At 33.9% G+C, this 20,495-nt stretch overlaps 1 protein-coding gene across 1 annotated transcript in view; it reads right to left on the reverse strand.

Moving 5' to 3' along the window:
* chico (insulin receptor substrate 1 chico) overlaps nt 1-18,793 on the reverse strand; it is a 29,335-nt gene extending 10,542 nt beyond the window's left edge. Inside the window, exons 1-10 of the mRNA XM_089705792.1 lie at nt 17,797-18,793; nt 12,489-12,672; nt 8,650-8,775; nt 8,139-8,293; nt 6,760-6,867; nt 4,562-4,888; nt 3,784-3,885; nt 3,426-3,534; nt 1,292-1,444; nt 623-866 (exon numbers count right to left, since the gene is read on the reverse strand). Coding sequence (XP_089561918.1) covers nt 623-866; nt 1,292-1,444; nt 3,426-3,534; nt 3,784-3,885; nt 4,562-4,888; nt 6,760-6,867; nt 8,139-8,293; nt 8,650-8,775; nt 12,489-12,672; nt 17,797-18,163 — 1,875 coding nt within the window. The 5' untranslated portion in view covers nt 18,164-18,793. The remainder of the gene's footprint in view (nt 1-622; nt 867-1,291; nt 1,445-3,425; nt 3,535-3,783; nt 3,886-4,561; nt 4,889-6,759; nt 6,868-8,138; nt 8,294-8,649; nt 8,776-12,488; nt 12,673-17,796) is intronic.
* Nucleotides 18,794-20,495: the final 1,702 nt, after the last annotated feature.

Raw genomic sequence — 20,495 nt, forward strand, 5'->3', positions numbered from 1 at the left:
TCATAAAATAGTAAATGAAATTGTCACATTTATTTACTTGTGCAGGAAACCTAACATCTATAACATTGAACCTTCTGTGTCGTTTATCTATGCCAATTACCATGGCAACTATTTGTTTATTTATATTTAATTGGTGAATTCTTATGACTTTTGCTTACACCTGCGCGGAAGTGACAAACTATCTTTGTCTTTTTTATTTATATCATTTTATTAGAGCCATCTCTCTTATACAGTCTGTCAATGTAATAAATTAAGTAAAATGAAAATTGTATTTGTGTGTGCCTGACACTGCATATGAAGCATTTTTTTTGGATATATTGTGAGTATATAACGTATCTATACATAAAATATCATTGGAGTGAATTCAATATTGATTCTATTAACTTTTAACGATAAAATGACTGATATATAATCTATATAAACGTATTTTCGGTATTTGTTTCATGTTATTAGTAGCTAAATATTACTATATTTAGCTACTAAATAATATTACTATATTATACTTAATCCACACAAACATATACTATAATAATGTACAAATATAGAAAATACTAAAATATGATTGTGTTCTATAATATGTACCGTATTGACTGCGCAAAATGATTGTATATAGCTAATATACCTTTGTCTGAGGCGAGTTGGCCGAGAAGTCGATCTCCATGAGATCATCAGTGGACGCCCTGTGCGGGTGCGGCAGGTGCGCGTGCGCGTGCGTGTGCAGTGCGGGGCGGCGGCGCGCGCCCGCACTGTACGCGCGCAGCCGCGCCGGCTCGCACCGCTCGCGCGCCGGCCGCGAGCCCACGCTGTACGCGCGGGTCGACCGCTCCTCCGCTATGTGGGAGGTCGCGGGTTCGAGTTGGTACTCGCTGTGGAGGTATAGAAAACACTTTAAACTGATTTAAAAATCGATTATATTATTAATCGAACACTTTTCAGCGAAAATGGATTCGGGGATACGAGAGGTGTGCGTTAGTGTGAATCTGGCTCGAAGGACCTTTTTGTTGAACGTAATTCAGCTCGAAGGATCAAAAATCGAATCTTTCAAGTACAGGAAGTAGTAATGTTCGTTGCTTATTTACGAGACTCACAATATGTTTAAGTTTTACTATCATACAGTTAATGGATATGTATTATATTTAACAGAACTTTTAAGAAACAGAAAAGTATCGCTGTTTTCAAACAATTACACGATTTTTCACTAATTTTATTCCCAATCGATTTCAAAATGACCATGATACAAACTTCCACCAATCTACCCGCATTTCCCCCAACCAATAGCATAGTCAGTTACCTGAAGCGCGGGTCGGTGGAGGGCGTGCCGCTGCAGACGGAGGAGGAGGAGGAGGGGTGCGCGGGCGCCATGGGCAGGTAGCCGTCCGCCTCGCCGCCCTCCTCCACGCCCAGCGACGACGTGCGGGAGTGCGCCACCGAGCCCGTGCGCATGCTGCAATGAGGAAAATCATTATTAAATTCATAAGAAAAGACGTGTGGCACTCGGGGACTGCCGCGGTAAAGCTATTGCATGCTATGCCTTCAAGCCACACCTCCGTGCCCGTCGGAGTGGGGAGCGTGAGGTTTTTGCGTTAGGGAATTTCTGGATTCGGTCCCCGCGCTCAAGGCCCGCGATAGAAGCTATGCAATAGCTTAAAAAGAGCACATGAAAACGCTTTAATAAAGAAACTTAGTAAACTCAACATATCGTATCATCCAATTTTGTATTAATAGACTGGAGTAGATAATTTTTGAAACAAAAAAAAATCGCAGTCGGATGAAACCCATTAGAAAAGGAGGAGAATATGATGAAAATAAAAGGAAAAATAAATTACGGTCAATCCGAGTTCGGGAAGTGGGAGGGGGGAGCTTTTAAGAGAAAAAAATGGTTTCTCTCGATTTCCGACAAAACTACAAGTCCTACGGAAAAAAAGTTTAATGGCAAAGTTGTAGATAATAAAAAGATCTACAACTCTTGTATTCACAATTTTTTCACATAACCTCAAAATTTAGGTGAAAAATTCAAAAAACCAAGTTTTTGGTTTTTTATTTTTATCTACTTCAAAATTTATTGTTTTTCTACGAAATTTGGTGAAAACTTTCTTTATTATGTCCCAAATACACTGTAATTTATTTGATTGAAAATATTTATTTTTTCGCCTTATTTTGAATTAATACCAAAAAAACAACCTAATTTTCAATCGAAAAGTCACCCGTCAAAATATCAGCTTTTTTCAAAAACTTGGGGTGCCTTTTATTCATTGAAATCTCTACTTTCATATGGTGTAAAAAAAATGAACACCACCATAGTAAATGTTCTCAGGAAATGCATACAAACAGTGTGAAAATTAGCTTTTACTAAATCAGGCACACTTCTCGAACTACCTGAAATGTTTTTATCGACATCATTTTGCTTTTGAATATGCTGTAAAATATTAAACTTAAAACAGATAATTATTTTTCTTTTGAAATATTACCGAAAAGCCGATACAAGAGAAGATATAGAGTTCGAGAAGTGTGCCTGATTTAGTAAAAGCTCATTATCACACTGTTTGTATGCATTTCCTGAGAACATTTACTATGGTGGTGTTTATTTTTTTTACACCATATGAAAGTAGAGATTTTAATGAATAAAAGGCACCCCCAGTTTTTGAAAAAAGATTATATTTTGACGGGTGACTTTTCGATTGAAAATTAGGTTGTTTTTTTGGTATTCATTCAAAATAAGGCGAAAAAATAAATATTTTTAATCAAATAAATTACAGTGTATTTGGGACATAATAAAGTAAGTTTCCACCAAATTTCGTAGAAAAACAATAAATTTTGAAGTAGATAAAAATAAAAGACCAAAAACTTGGTTTTTTTAATTTTTCACCTAAATTTTGAGGTTATGTGAAAAATTTGTGAATACAAAAGTTGTAGAGCTTTTAATTACCTACAACTTTGCCATTGAACTTTTTTCTGTAGGACTTGTAGTTTTGTCGGAAATCGAGAGAAACCATTTTTTTCTCTTAAAAGCTCCCCCCTCCCACTTCCCGAACTCGGATTGACCGTAATTTATTTTTCCTTTTATTTTCATCATGTTCCCCTCCTTTTCTAATGGGTTTCATCCGACTGCGATTTTTTTTATCTTTTCATTATTTTTAAAGGCTTCTACCCCAGTCTATAAACTAGGCATTTAAATAATATAATCCAATCATAAATTTTGCTTTTGAAAACAAAAACAACTATAGGAATGATTAACTAAATAAAAATAGTTCACCACGCATTTTACAAAAACTAAACCTATACGCTATTGCGTTAAAGAAATTAAAATATCGAAATAAAATCATAAATTGAAAGACACGACGTTTTATCGGTTTGTATAATTATTTTGAAAAATGATTATTAACAATAAAATCTGAAAAAAAAATGACTTTAATTCTATAACTTACCTCATAAAGTCTCTTGGCAAAATGTCACAACAGTCTGGTTCTTCAGGTATTCGCGGCGTTCTGTACCATTCTGATAATGAGTCGATATCGTCTCGTGATGAAGCCAATCCTAGTTATGGGAAAGAACATACAGAATTTAATAGCTTGTAGCGAATTGCTAATAAAACATTTCGGGTCCAAAGAACTATAATTAATAGTTGCTTAATTTGACACATTTTAAATTCTTTTAAGATTGGCTGAAAAATAAACACTACATGAATTATTCACACACGATTAAATTAATAACTTAACATAGAAAATTATACCTAAAATCCTGAATATTTTTTTTTTTGTTTTTCCTTTGAATATATCCACGTACCGTCAACAACATCAGCGTGCCTTGGTGGTGCTCTATCCGACTCGAAGGACGAGCAGGCGCGCGACGGCATCGTCTCGCAGCGGTTGCGCAGCGTGCTCACGTCTGCGAACAATGCGCCACTGTGATTGGCTGATGCGTTTTATGCGTTCCGTTTTACGCGGAAAGATTTGTTTTTTTTTTGTTTGATATTTTTTTTTATAACAATGCTTCCTGTTTTAAATGTAGATAAGATAAATAAATTGGAGAGAGAAAATGTTATTTTTCTTATAATTATAATACTTACACTTTTTCTGTTTAAAGGCGCATGCAAAAAAGCTAGTACTATATTTAAGAATATACAGATTTTAATTTAAGCGCTATTTAATAATATATTCTATTTATCAAGAATTATTTAGTTACAAATACAGCGAAAATTTTACATTTTAGTTATATTTGTATTAAAGGGACAGGAAGCATAGCCGTTGCATTTTATTGCAATTGTCTACTTTGTAAATATACCTAAATAATAAAATAATAATAATCAAGGAATAAAATATAATAACATAGCATAACCAAACATTTGCGAAAACAAAGCATAAAGACGACATACACGACTAACAAAACGAAAAAGGCAAAACCAAGACACATGCAGCACATTCCAAGCGTCCGCAAACAAACTGTCGATAAACAACTGGAAAACGATAAACAAAAGAACCGTCCAGCGCCTCCCGACTGTGACGGAGTCGAGTGAGCCGTGTTAGTGGGCGATGCGATGTCGTTAGTCGAAGCGGATACATACTCTTGGTATGCGCGGGCGAGAGCTTGGCGAGGCGCGCGCCCGTGCTGGCGCGGCGGCTCCAGGGGCCGCGCTTGTCGGGCCGCTCGGGCCGCTCGGGGCGCTCGGGCCGCTCGGGCCGCGCGGGCGCCGCGAGCGCCTTCTCGAGGATGGCGCGCTCCAGCTCGTCGCCCGTGAGCGGCGCCGAGCGCGTGCGCTCGTGCACTATGCGCAGCGGCTCCGCGTACGAGCAGCCCGCGGGCAGCGACGCCGTGCGCGCGTGTTTTATGAGCCGCGCGGGCCGCTCCTGCTTTTCGGGCGTTAGTGTGTTATTCGGCGGTTGGTTTTCGGCTGCGGAAGACAATGAGAAGCGACACGTAAACGATTGGCACCAAGCCTCACCCGGTGCGATGGTTGTTATTCGTGAGCGGACTATGGTACTAGCTGTCGACGCGAGCGAACCCAATTGATGCATTGGGTGTCTATGTTATTAACGATGTAAAAATTGTGTACCTTTACGGGTAGTTAAAATAACAAAAAATAAGTTAAAAACAGTACCATGGCCCTAAGTATGTGATTATAATACAGACACAAAGATACAGCAAGTTTGTATTTAAAAATGGTATCTACATTATTTCTCATTCATTTATAATTTTCAGTATCATACTAATCTGATATAAATGTATGAAATCAAATTTCATGTTATATTTTTATACATTGCCATATCTTCGTATGTATAATAGCGAATTCATGATGATCACACAGGACGTTACAAGAGGTCGGTGCGACCAAACCATCACCGATCCATGCACACAATAATCATTCTTCTTACAACGCAATAAATGTCACAATAAAAAGTTCTTCACAAACCTGGATCTAACAACAGTTTTTCACTTCGCATACATAATTAATTCGCCGTAATTTTAAAATTCTTAATTAATAATAAATAAATATATACAGTATACACATAAGTATGATATATTAAAATAAATAAATGTTCAATTCCGTATGTTTTATTATATTTTTATTTTTGATTTATAAAATATACAACAAAGGATTAGTTTAATGCGGTCATATGCACAAAGATGTTACAATCACAGCTGTTAACGACGCAACACCAGTATTTAGAAAAATCCAACGCCATCTTCTCACATAAAACATGCTAGAAATCATATACCTATTTGTTATTGATTTCATTCCACAACCTAAGTACTTAGCTTAGTCGAAACTCCTTCTAAATGAGAATGATAATCCATTTTCACATAATGATATTTAGAGTTATTGCCACAAAACTTTGCGATTGAAAAACACCACATTTAATGAAACTAAAAGCATAGTCATCTCGATATTTCCATGTTACGATCATCCGATTAAATGTTAAGAAATCCCATAGAACTGCTGAACGAATGAATGATGAATGGTTATAGAAATGACACGTGTTAAAGCGATGATTTCCATTCTCTGCAGACGTGACTGATACCAAGCTGAATGAACGAACGAGATGAACGATGAACTGTTATGAATGAGTGTTACAGCCAATATTCGAAGGGGAAGCCGAGCCATTCTCTGCGCGATGGACCGATGGGTGAATGAAACGTTTTGTGTGCTCGGATGATGTGCTTGTGTGGTTGAATAAAAATTTATACGGATACTGAAATATGTTTTGTCATTCGTTGTTCTGTAGTTTGTAACATTTAAAAATTTTTTATTATTGTAATATTTATTCATTTCATAACATAATAAAGTTGTTAAATTTTAAGACTACATTTTACTACACAATAATGTTAGAAAATTGTAACGAAATTTGAGGCAAATAAAAAAATCACACAAATGTGAGATAAATTTTTTTTTATTAATAAATATTTATTTAACCATTTATTGTACCACACCATTTAACATTACAATGTAAAATATTTGTATAGATTCGATTAAATAATAAATTCCATTCATTTTTTAAGTAAATTATCATTATCTTTTAGTGAGAAGAAAAAGATAAGAAAACGTAAACATATGAATTCAAGAAAACAACGACACAACAAAACATAATTCATCATCAACAATCAAATAACTATCCCCCAAGATAAGAAGTCAAGTACCAGGCTGCCATAAACACAAAGAGCACAGAGCGGAGCACTGCCCCCTACATCCAAGTACCAGGCTACCATAAACACAAAGAGCACAGATCCGAGCACACAAAGCGCACAAGGGGGCGTGGTGCGTACCGTTGGCGAGCGCGAGCGCGGGGGCGAGCGCGGCCGAGTCGTCGATGGAGTGCGCCGCGGACGCGCACACGCACTGCCGTATGCACGCGCCCACGCACAGGCCCTTGTCTGCAAACGCGCCACATGACACGATATGTTCACTACGCTTATACGCTAGCTGTCGTTTTTTGACAGGTCATTTTATACGCAGTAAAGACTTAATAACTCAGGCCCCGAAATCACAGACACAATAGAAAATCTATTGTGTCATAGTGGACCGATCGGGCCGATCGGGGCTCAATGGGTTAATGAACCACCATACTGTTATGCACTTTTTTTTAACAAACTATATAGGGTTATGTTATCTGGTGTAGTCTGTTTTAGATACCAGTCACTTGGAGTGATATTCTATACCATATTTTTTTACAGTTTAAGTAAACTAGCCTCTGGATTATCATGCATAATAAGGCTTTTTTAATAATACTTGTTGGCTCTTAAAACTGAGCTCTTGCATGAGTAATCCTTTATAATTGAATTCTAATACAATTGTAATAAGGTTTAACTTGCTGGATATAACATTATTTTCTTAGTTCTCATCATTTTATTCAATTCATACATTTCAAATCGAATTTTAATCTTCGTATTCCAATAGATTGTGATATTTACGTATGTATTACAACTTACAAGTAACATCTATAAAATAATAAATATGTGAATATACAAAATTCGGTTGTAGACATATCGTGTCACTTCTCATAAACTTAACTTATTCATGTGCTACCTACACTGGATTACATGTGTAGTATGTACCTTCTTACCTTACAAAACTGAATACTAAATAACTTGTAAACAAAATTGTTAGTTACATAAATGACAACTTCTTTAACCTTTTCCAGATGATGACTTTTGTATGTGATTTTTTTACAGTTAAAAAAATTGTCACACTCGCAAGCAATCTATTCTACTAAAAGTCAAAACTGTCTACTAACTACTTCAAAATGCAAACTTCAATGTGTGCTACTACATGATAACTACAACTACTGGTAGAATGCGTGATTAGGTATAATGATTTGAATTTTGATGAATTAAGTTTTTGGAAAAATATTTTTTCATTAATTGTATATCGATATAGAGATAGAATTGAATTGTAGTCTAATAAAAAATAATGACCGAGTTCAAACAAAGAGTTAAATGACGAGAGACGTGACGAAAATTAGAAGACCTTTACAACACGAATATCACGAATTATCATGAATAACGTATAGCTTAGTTTACAATGTAATTTATTATCAACTTTGTATTCTTGTTAATAGAGACGATTTTTCAATCATGTTTACGAACACAAATGTCCCCGGGACGTATTATACGGACAAAGTAAATAGACATGTCCCAAAGCATACCATTGTATAGTCCAGCTCTTCCACTTTTGCCATCGGAGTAGGTCTGTCTCCTCGCGGGCAGTGGGTGCGAACCCTCTAGTAAAAGTGAACTTTTTCCCGGAACTACAATGTGGTCCTTTTCGTTTTCCGTCTCTTTCGCACAGTTCCTCATGGCGCTGGAAAAAAGATAATTTATTAGTGATACATAAATTGTTTGTCTATTTATCGTTGATGCCAAAGAAAAACGATTTCATAGTGCAGTTTGTTTCAACTGAAACATAGCAATGCGAAACAGTCGGGTAGTTTCATTGTGAAGATACCCTCATGATTTTTATTTATTTATTATAAGTTGGCAATTTAAATTATTTTCTTTTTCACGTTCCGAACAAACATGTGGCATTTGCAATTTGACCACCATGAATCTATAAGAAATTGAAGAAAATATTTGTTTATCAAATTTTATTTTTTTATTCAAGAAATATTTAACAACTCGACCAGCATATCGAAGTACATTACACAAATGTTAACTAACTGGTATATAGTGGAGTGCATGCTCTGCGCAATGTTGGAGTCGTCTGAGTGCATCCACAGTTCCCCAGCCCCAGTGGCTGTCTGCCGACCCACCTCCATGTAGAAAAAGCACTCGGAATCACCGCACCTGTAAAGTTAAAACATATCGTGAATCAAAGTTAATCATACGGTTAAAACGTATCAGGCTTCAGGACATCTGTACTATTATTATATTTTCTAGTATTACGAATATATTTAGGGATTTTGGTTATCGTCTCACCAGCAGCAGCATAAAAGCTATATATTATATGTACCTGGCTGATTGAGACAGACATTATTTTATACCGAGTAAAGCCATTGGAGGCATTTGTAAATAAATTAATAACCAAAAAAATCTGAATAGATTGAAATTATTGTTGTTATAAACTGTATTTTTTCTTGTAGATTTGATGGTCCTAAAAACTTAAGCTCTAATCACTATCTCTAATTTGCACAAAAATATATTTTAAGCAATACGCTCAAATTGCAGTAAACGTTTTTAACATTAAAGTAACGTTATGTTAATATATTCTATTCTCAGATAAAAATATAGAATTAATAATTTGTGGCTAAGAATATTTTTAGCATTTCATTTGCGCTTTTTATTACTATTATCTTATGTCATAAAGCAAGGTTTTACCTAGAATTTATCTAAAAATAGTTTATAGCGTAGTATTGTTATCATTAGACATCGGATTATATGCACTAACAAAATGCCAAAATATGCATGCAAATATGCACTAAAAAAGGCCGAAATATGCACTAAAAACGACTGATATGCCTAAAATATGCACAATACAAAATCAAAAAACCTTTATTATTTTATATATTTAAATCAAAGATTGTACAAATACAGTGAAATTTTCATGAAATTTAGTATAGTTTTTGTGCCAATATACAATTAGGCATTTTTACCTAATTTTCGAGCGCAAATTTGTGACGTTTGTCACCCGCGAGCCCAGTGTTGCCACCTTAGACCTTTCCGGGCTAAATCTAGCCCTTTTTTGGAATTCAACCCATATTTTAAGTTTTAGGGTAATCTAGCCCTATTTTGAATAGCTCAAAATTTACTTAAAATGGAGCCCATTTTCTAATTTTTCGCCATTTTACCATGCCAAAATAGGGTTTGTTTACTCGCTGAGCGTTCTGATTGGCTAATAAAGGTTAGTCGACCAATCAAAACTCCCGTTACTTAACGAAATATGCACTATTGGGGAAAAAGGCTAAAATATGCACTAACGCCGTAATTATCGAGTTTTATGCATTTGAATATGCAAATATGCAAATGCATATAATCCGATGTCTAGTTATCATAATACATTTTATAACAGTAGATTTGTTATAGTTCAAGGCTTAAACGGAGTCTAAAAATATGGTATTTTATGACATTATTGCATGAATAAAATATGTTTACACACGATTCTAAATGCATCGGAGTATGATTCATCACTTCCAGTGCCAATTATATTGTTTACTAGTCGCTGCGTTAATTACAAGTCTGAGTAAAAAAAACCCGTCGACGAGGAAGTCATTTTCGAAAAATAAATGTCTGTTCGCTAAACAAACACGTTAAAAATAAAACATTATCTCGCACAAACAGGTAAACACAAGACAGAAATGCATTCATTTTCCTATTAATCCAGATCTTTAGAATGACATGAAACAGTTTACCCTATTAACGCCGAGCTTTGTTCACCGACTGAGCTTTCAATTTGCTAACAAAATTACAAATGTGGAACTCTGCAAGTCTTATACGATAACCGTTTTCGTGAATTCAAGAGCTAGATTGATATTCCTTTGATTTTTGCTTTCAATGGAAATTACAAATTAAGTTTTTTTTTTCATCGAGAATGGAAGTCTACCTTTAAATGAATGACCCATTTATGCATTTAATCAATCTTTTTTGTTTTCGGAGTTTTATTATAATTTGGTTAAATATAGGTGTAAAAATACTATAGTCGTTAAAATCAACAGTGCCTGTTAAACGTTTGAAATATTTTTTCATAGATCAAACATTGAAACCGCATGCGCATAATATCGAGACTACATAAATTCGACTGTAGAGTTCTTGAACCTATCGACCTATGACAATTTTTATTGAATGCATACGCGTCCATCACTCCTAAAAATATCTACATCGTTAATATGACATATGTAATATGTATATTGTATTGATGTCATCGAGCGAAAATATAAATGGTCAATGGAGTAAGTAGACGGTGGGAATATTTGAATAGGGATTGGCCACTGTTGAGTGTGGTCAGGAACACTAATGCCGTAACTTAATATAGAGGTGGGATTTTTAGTAGGTATCCGAATCTACCTATAATCTTTTACATCCACTAGGTAATCTGAATCTGCAGGATCGTTTACAATCCATCAACTAATCATGAGAAATGCTATATACATAAGGGTTTTCCAAGCTTTCAATTTTTATCATCAATTCGTAAGGATAACGGAACAAAGTTGTATTGAAATTCTGAGAAGGCACCACTTATGTACGTTAAAATATTTTTTTGTTTTTCCATTCGTAAATCTGACACAGACATTGAACTAGATATAGACCGGGAGATACTGACACAAAATTTCGAGTCATTTGTAACAAGGATGGCGGTTCTACAGGGGTCTTAGTACGCAATGACAAAAAGAAAAATGATGGTGTGAACGCTGGTACCGGTGGCTAAGTCGCGTGGGCGTTTGTCGAACTCGTCGGAAAAATAGCGAAAGTCAAACGATTTGTAACACAAAAATTTTAGAATTTGCCGATAGCCCATAAAAAAGTAGTAGGCGGTAGTGTCATGCCATACTTTTCCGGTGTGACTTACAGCCCGCCATACCGACGCGAATGTGTTGATTTAAATAAAACAATCATTCAACCATTTGTACCAGGCTAACTTTTGCACAGGTAACTATCGTCGTGCAGCCATTTACGAAAATCGCCATGCCATACTTTTCGGACGATTCCAAATGGTCGCCATACCGCCGAAAATCTGCAAAAAATTTTTATTTCGCCAAACTTTTTGTACCAGTATTGCATTTGGATTTTTGGAGAGTATTTGATAAAATGTGACCATTATTATATTTGCCATACTTCTAGTAGGGGGAAAAAGTGCTGTCATACTTGAAAACTTAATTTATTATTAATTTATATAAGTGAAGATTTCCAACACATAGCTCTTTGAAATTTTGTATTTATATTTGTTGATCCTCAAACTTACAGGAAAAATAAGTGCCATACTGTTACAAATCGTTTGACTTTCGCTATTTTCCGACGAGTTCGACTAACGCCCACGCGACTAAGCCGCCGGTACCAGCGTTCACGCCATCGTTTTTCTTTTTGTCATTGCGTACTAAGACCCCTGTAGAACCGCCATCCTGTTACAAATGACTCGAAATTTTGTGTCAGTATCTCCCGGTCTAATAAATAAAATAGCAGTTGCTGGAAAAAGCGAAATACACGTGTAGCTTTATTCTGTTATTGTTTAACTTATGTATGAAACATCAATAACAACAACACAATAATCACCATTGTTAAAAAATAGAGCTATACCTTGTTGCAAATTCCAAGAAAAGGTTATTTTGTTTGTCATAGTATTTCCACAAAAATGATAAGTGATAAGTGATTTCACAACAAATCTAAATGACGAATTCAAAATATACTAAAAGGAAATGTCAGAATCCTGATCGTTTAAGGAAAGAAAGAGAATAGGAATTACGGAAATCTCACAATGTGCAGAACGCAATCCTACATGCATTACCCTTTTAGTTCTGGCCGCAAATCATCCATGAATACAGGCCAAAGACAAATCATGCTAAACCTACCTCCTGATATTCTTCAGCGAGTACTCCACCCTCTCGGGAATGCCCAGATCGCTGATAATGTTGTTCTGGCTCTTGATCTTGACGAGTGTCAGCGTCTTGTCCGTGAGGCACAGATTGTACAGCCCCTGAATGTTTTTCGACGCGCCCAAACCTTTCTTCTGCACGTTTACTTGCCACACGTGCTCTGTAAAGGATTTTATGAAATAAACGCTTCTATATTTGGAGCTTATATACCTATTTAAATTATGTGTATAAAAAGTGTTTATAGCAATACATGAGTATTCAAATCTAAAAATATATTATCAAAAAAAAAACTATTATTTTGTTTACGCTGTTTCATCATCTCCATAAATTATTATTCTCCGATTTTTCTGTAGAGATATCTTCTCGTTCTTATCATATCGATTCCGAATAAATTCATCATATTTTTGTTTTTATTTTTATAGCATGTATTGACATGCTATAAAAATAAAATATAATTACATATTGATGTAATGCAATTTTTATTATAAATTTGGGATAGTTTTGCGTGATGTTCAATCAGACCAACAGATACGCACCTTGGCATTAGTTTTGTTGTCTTGCTTTCACATGCACAATATATATTATCCCTAAATTATAGTCTAATTTTAGGTGTGACATGTGGAAATCGCACCCACTTACTTAATAGGTTCCACGCATGCGACTTTATTAACCAAATATATCCTTCTTATCGTCTTAATTGTATAATATGTATTTAGTTTTTGTATTGTGACTTTGTTTAGAATAGGTACTTAAGTTTATATATGTATAAACGAAATAATAAATTTATTAATTTAAATATCACTTAGGTATCTATTTCCAAAGTAATTGCGTACATTTTATTAATTTCGAGTTTCTTCGAGAGGAAGTAAAATGATAAATATTAACAATTAATTAATTGATAAGGAAAACGCGAAATGTGCTGTGAATTGTGATATCTTTAGAAATGTAATGTGATCTAGTCCAGTGTAAATAAAGCGAAATAATAAGGAAAGTCGCTATTGTGTAATTGGATTAAATAACTTTGATACTAGATTGTATAAGAGGTTTAGTACTATTTTTCATTAAGAGGATAATGAAGGTCAGGCGTTTTGTTTTATTCAGTACATACTACATAGTGTTGTATTTTTTATTATTATTATCTAGGGATATTGCTTAGTTAATTTTATCATTATCATTTTGTTATTTAGCTATAAAAGGCCTATACTTAACTAAGAAAATTATTTTTAACTTCAAACAACAATATTATCGGAATTGTTAAATCTATTGTAATAATATCGCATAGCTGTCTCATAGCTTTTCTTCAGCCTACGAAACTGAAGTTTTATTCAAATTGGCTCAGTAGCTTAAACTAAATAACCCAAATTGTTATATGAAGATAATCGACATACCTACAGTTATTTACCTAAAGTTCGACTAAATTTTTAACTATATTCAACGCTAAATCGCCAATAAAAACGCCTTATCCTTCCATTACGTCACAACAATGCAACTGCTATAAACTGAAGAGTGAAGAGTCAGTTATATATGGGGAATACCCCTACTTTATAACAATAATATTATACAAACAGCCTCCTGCCTCATAGGATAAAATAATAATAGCCAAGGCAAACTTAATTTAAAATCATTACTTATCGCCGGGCCTTTCCCACATTCGTGGAAATATTAGGCAATGCGGACATTATAATCAATTCTATAAGTATAAAATGTAAGGTATACCTATATTATTATATACATATTTATTTTTGGTCGTATTTCGCGCAAATATAATATGTTGAAGATTAAAGAGTTGTTTTTAACATGACGCATCCAGTATAATTTGCTAGCATTCTCTAAAAAACACAATTTTTTCGTATGACTAAACAAACATACAGATTACTAAATCCTACACTTTATTGTTATTATTTTTCATAAAAATTTTGTCCAACACCGTCTCTATCACCATACATATCTTCATTGATTTTTTATTATTGTATAGTGTACTATATACTACTAACTGAAGGTTTTTTTAATTGCCTAGACGCAATACTGACACATTACACCTAAATTAGTTCAGCCTTTACTGACGTTATACACAACAACCAATTGGCATTTCTATAAATTGTGATAATTATAAAAATACACATCAAAATTAATCAACAAACAAACTAATAATTATAATAAACATCTATTGTCTCGCAGCAATATGCATTAACACACTAAGGGCCAGTTACACAATTTCTGGATACATTCTTTAGCTTATTTGTCACTAAGCAAAAATAAATAAAATGTTTAAAATATCTCAAACAGTTTCATCACTATCAGTGATATAAACAAATGATGAAACTGGCCCTAAAATTTGCGATAAGTATCTGAATTTGATCCCGAGACAAATAACTTCAAACAACACATGTTAAATATACACTATTTGCTTTATTTGCAAAGGCAACGGATTTCATAACGACAAATACGTAAATACAAATAAACAAAGCCAACGTCAAATAATAACATAATATCAAATAATAATCAATAAACTATTGACCCGTGTTATTTTCAATTAAACTTGTTTATTTACATATTGCAAAGTAATCAATTATTATATTGTAAAGGAATGTTGTTGTTGTAAATTTATTGCTATCATTTCGTCTTAGTGTTCCATGAGCACATATCTAGAATATGACCTAGAAATAAATAAACACTAACACTAACACAATTCTATTGGGCACAACTTTGAGGAAGTTATGTCAATAAAAAAATTCACAACAAGTTGAGAACCTTCTGACATTTTTGGCGCCAAAAATAGACAGTTTTTACAACTTCTGACGACATAATTAATATAAACTATTAAAAATGTAACAAAAATAAGTTAAAATCCAATTAAAAACAAAACAGGATTATTTTTATTGCCTTATGTGATTTATTCAAATATTATAATTAGATCTTTACTAGTAAACAAAACTTTTAAAATGTTCCATCCATGTTTATTCATTAAATATTTTCTGATACCTACTGTGAATCGGATCATGATAATTTTTCTTTAAATTTTTGATACCTTTTAATTAATTAAACTAAGAACATAATAAATGTTATTAAAGCAACAAATACTTCAATAATTATAAAATTTATAAGTAGGTAACATTGGTCTAAACTGTGAACCAAAATATGTAACCAATTCTAATTTTTAACGTAGAGAAATTATAACCTTTGCTGTTATGTACTTAAATAAAGCTATATGATTAACACACTATATAAAAACATATGTTAAATCCGCACCTAGAATGGAATTAAGTACTTAATAAAACATACTTAAAAAAAGTTCTAATTCTAACTGTAAAGTCACGCAAAATCAAACAAGCGAAAACTATATACCTACTACATTCTTTTACTCCTCACTATAATATAATAGAATCCTCACTATAATTCCATAGAAGTAACCCATTTGATCTATTGGTGGCAATCCATTAATTATATTTGATTGATCATAGAGCATGTTTACATGTTGTGACAGCACAATAGTAAGGTCAACGACATGTCTATTCATTTTTTGGGAGTGAATCAATCTAACATGTGTAGACCGACCATATAACACTTCAAGTTCATTAACACTGATTATAAATGAAAACTGTTTGAAATTATGTGTAATTCTTGCAACATGTTATGAAATATTTTATGTTTAATGTTTTGCTCATATATTATTAAATATTAGCGTACAGTTTCTGTTATGTATACTTGTATATTGGATTATTATATTTTATAGGTTTTATTATGAACTCTTAACATAATAAGAAAATAATAAGTTTACCCTACATACCTATTATATTGTTATAAATCAACAAATTACTGTTTCAGAGTTTGATACTCAGAGAATAATGCAAACATTTTAGATATTTTTCATATTTAGACATAACCATTTCATCTCAACTTATTTCATATTGAAAATTATGAGTGAACTAATAATTGTTATAAAATAGGCCAGGTATTTAAAATTCAAAATACTAAGAAACAATTTTTATTGGAAAGGAATTCCTTATCGTGTGGTATGCTGGCTAAGGGGCCTAGACAAGTGTCATGAATAATCTTCACGACTTTTATTATAATTACGTAATAGCATTTCTACACTTATTTTATTTATCACTAGCGGTCCGCCCCGGCTTTGCCCGTGGTACATGTTTACGTTTTCTCTACATAAGAACCATCCTCGTACTTCAAGGAATATAATAAAAAAATAATTATCGAAATCGGTTCAGCCGTTCTCGAGTTATGCGCTTACCAACACATTTTGCGATTCATTTTTACATATAAAGATTTAACTCTAAATATTGTTATTTAATTAAATTATACCTCTTATAATACTTATTTCAGAACTTCATTGCAATTGGGTGTGACATGTGACTCCTGAATTTTTTTTGTATGGGAACAACCTTTAAAATAATGGTTTACCAAGTAAGAAATGTAACCAAAAATTATTTGTCTAAATATGCAGCACTATTTTTAAGTTTTCCTTATTTATTTTAAAGCAAATTTATGTAGGAATGTTTGGTATTTGATAATATTAAATTATCTTACTTATATATAAAATTCTCGTGTCACAATGTTAGTCTGCATACTCCTCCGAAACGGGTGGACCGATTCTCATGAAATTTTCTGTGCATATCGGGTAAGTCTGAGAATCGGCCAACATCTATTTTTCATATGTACCACGGGCGAAGCCGGGGTGGACCGCTAGTAATATTATAAACTTATTTATGGTATTACATGAAAAAGGCAAACATTTGAAGCATTATATTATCTATTTTCTAGCTAATACAAATGCATACAAATTTTTTTTAAATAAATTACTTTAAAAAATCAATTACTTTTTCATTTGCTTTCTTTTAATTTCCTTTTCCCTTTTCATTCATTAAAAAGAATTGAATTGCTTTTTTGTATATGTTATTAGAGATAAAAATAGATTGAATTTATCATTTGTAGGTGTTAATGAGAAAATTAAAAACCTACAGTTGAACTGTTTTGTAACTTTGAATACCTACTTAATATAATGTTTAAGTTCTATTAGCTTAACTACTTGGCATGTTTTAACCCATTGACCACCGTAAGCCCCGATCGGGGCGCGACACAATAGATTTTCTATTGTGTCTGTGATTCCGAGGACTGATGGATTAAATAATGTTTATTTTCTTATTAGAAAAATTTTCATTCAGGAATGTTTATTTTATGACACAAACAAATGTAAGTGTAAACTATTTGGTTAATATTATCACAAACCAAAACAAATAAGTTTGTTTACATAAAAACAAGGAGTACTTACGGATTGGGTGTAATAGTTCTTCACTAGCATCATCATTGCGAAACAACTTTAGAATTGCGGCTAACCAGCTGTGTAGATCTTGCTCGTTCTCCGCTACTATGCATAACTGTTCCTCTCGGGTAAACAATGCAATCACATGCTTCTGTTTCAAGTCCAGTCGTCTGGTTATGTTGTAGCAGCTCTTCAAGGGCAGCACGCGGCGTGGTGGCGCGCCAGAACGAAACTTCTTCTCGGACTCGTAATACTCCAGCCTGGCCGAACTGTCCGCGGTTTCTGCACGCAACACGAAATATTTTTTCTTCATCGTCTTCAACTTCCGAAGGTGGCCCTGACGCACTATGGCGCCACCTTCAGATATCGCAGCCATGTCAGCACCTCCGCATCAGCACTGGCACGATGACGAATAACCTTGAAGTTGTTTACGAACACTGATGAAAGTCACTAGTCGTAGTCGACGCGACTAAAAATACGTACTATCTCTTTTCAATAGTGCGTAAATAGTAAAGCGCTCGACAAATCGAACAGCGTAACTAATCCGTGTTCGGTCTAGTCCAACTGGCGCCATATGACTGCTTATTTTCAACTACAGCGATCTCCGAATGAGATAACGGCAATTACTTCGCAGCAATGCGGTGCAAATATCAAAATACAAACAACAAACACTTTTCAATCCATAATTTGGTACGCTCGCTATTACACTCGGTCATTCACAGATACTCGAGTTTAGAAAGAGATAAAACCATTCATAGTAAACGTAATCTGCACGCCCTTCCGTTGGTACGCAGGGCATGGAAGTCACGCCGTAGTCATGCCTTGGAACGAAATCAAAACAATCACTTTTATGAGCTTTCCAGCACAAACACAATCCGTCCGAACTTGGTAAATACTAGAATCAAATTACACAAAAATGGATGAATGTTTTGCACTTGATTTACAAAGCTCTTGTATTTGCGCGTCGTTTTTTATTGGTTCGTCGCTATTGCGTGTCATTTTTCGAACGACGATTACGAGAAAAATAGTGCCGTATAAATTGGATACGCGTACTAGAGATTTATTGCTATAATATTTTGTGGAAAGATCTTTTTTGAAGAATCGATAAAATTTGCGGAAGCTAACTAGAAATATTGTTTAACAATATCTATTCATATTATTTAACTAGTGGTCCGCCCCAGCTTTGCCCGTGGTACCTACATGTTTAAACTATCCTATCTCTCAAGTTGGATCGAACTACACATGGTGTGCAAATGTTATTATAATCGGTTAAGTGGTGGTTAAGTGGTTTAGGAGTCCATTGAGGACAATTAATATTGTGACACGAAATTAATTTTATTATAAGATAAAAAATAAAAAGAAGCGTTTGTCAGTTTAAGGGTTTATTTGTAGAATAGGTAAATTTATTATTAGAAGAGTGCAATAACATTTAAAAATAAGCTATTTGTAAAAATTTACAAAGAAAAATATTTTTTATTTTTCTTAGGAATTTAATAATAAATTTTAAATTAAAAATATGAGGTTAAAAAGCTTATTTAATGCGGTTTATTTTTCAGTCATCAATTTATTTAAAAATTCCCTTTCTTGAACTGATAATAACATTCGAAGTCGCACATGCTTCGCGCTTAATGACATCTTCAAAGACCTGTATTTTGAAAACTAAGCTTCTAAATGCAAAAATGTTTCGTATACAAACCGAGGATATATTCAGGTGTAACATCACTACAAAGTATAAAACAAAATCTCTTATGGATAACCCACAATAACTTATTTTTGTCATTTACTTTTTACGACAAATAATGGTTAATTTTCGAAGCGATTTTAACCAATACAGTATTAATCCTTAACGAATTAAATACCTTGAATACATTGTTCATTTAATATAGATATCTATATGGCCCTTTCCATCGTATGATTTAAGTGAATATTTTCGAAGATATTATAGATTTAAAAATTGCGGGACGTAGCGTTTGCGGCGGTACCTGCCGGACGCAATTGCACCCGTGCGAAGCCGGGGCGGGTCGCTAGTACTAAAATATAACCGAAATCTGAAACCTGACCCAGAAATCTGTGTGATGTGTCCGCTTCGCGTGAAATGCCCCATATTATGTCAATTTTCTTAATGTAAAACATCGTCTTACATATTTTCTAAGTGTATGGAATGATTTATAATTATTTCTGAAAATATAGTTTAAGGCCACCTTTCCATCTGTAAGAAAACTTCCGCAAGAAATGTCCGACAGTCTGTCTCACAGCAGCTTGCAAGTCTAATTCCGCGTTTCCATCTGCAAGTAGACTTGCGAGCTGCTGTCAGACAGACTGTCGGACATTTCTTGCGCATGTTTTCTTGCAGATGGAAAGGCGGCCTTACTTGTGATTTTGAGAGTCAGTCTGTGTCATCATAGCACTCTAACGGAAGGTCCTATTCCGTTGCTGTTTTTTATCTTGTTTGTCAAGATAGATCTTCTCCAGGATATTCAGCTTTTTGGTACAAACCATGGACCATAGTTTTTTGGTCCATGGTACAAACAAACGAAATAGCGAAAGTACCTATCCATGCCTGGTGTTAGTTTTTTTTTTCTATTTAAACTCACTTTTAACGAAAATTAAACATTGATATAAGCCAGAAGAAAGTGTGTTTTTTTAGGCAATAAAGTTTTTTATAAATCAAATTAATTTTAAATCATACTGCTACGAATTTCTTTACT

The sequence above is a fragment of the Colias philodice genome, chromosome 17 (genome assembly GCF_061535455.1).
Source record: "Colias philodice isolate Cphi_HAF_F1 chromosome 17, ilColPhil1 Martin Lab GWU primary, whole genome shotgun sequence".
Lineage (NCBI taxonomy): Eukaryota > Metazoa > Arthropoda > Insecta > Lepidoptera > Pieridae > Colias > Colias philodice.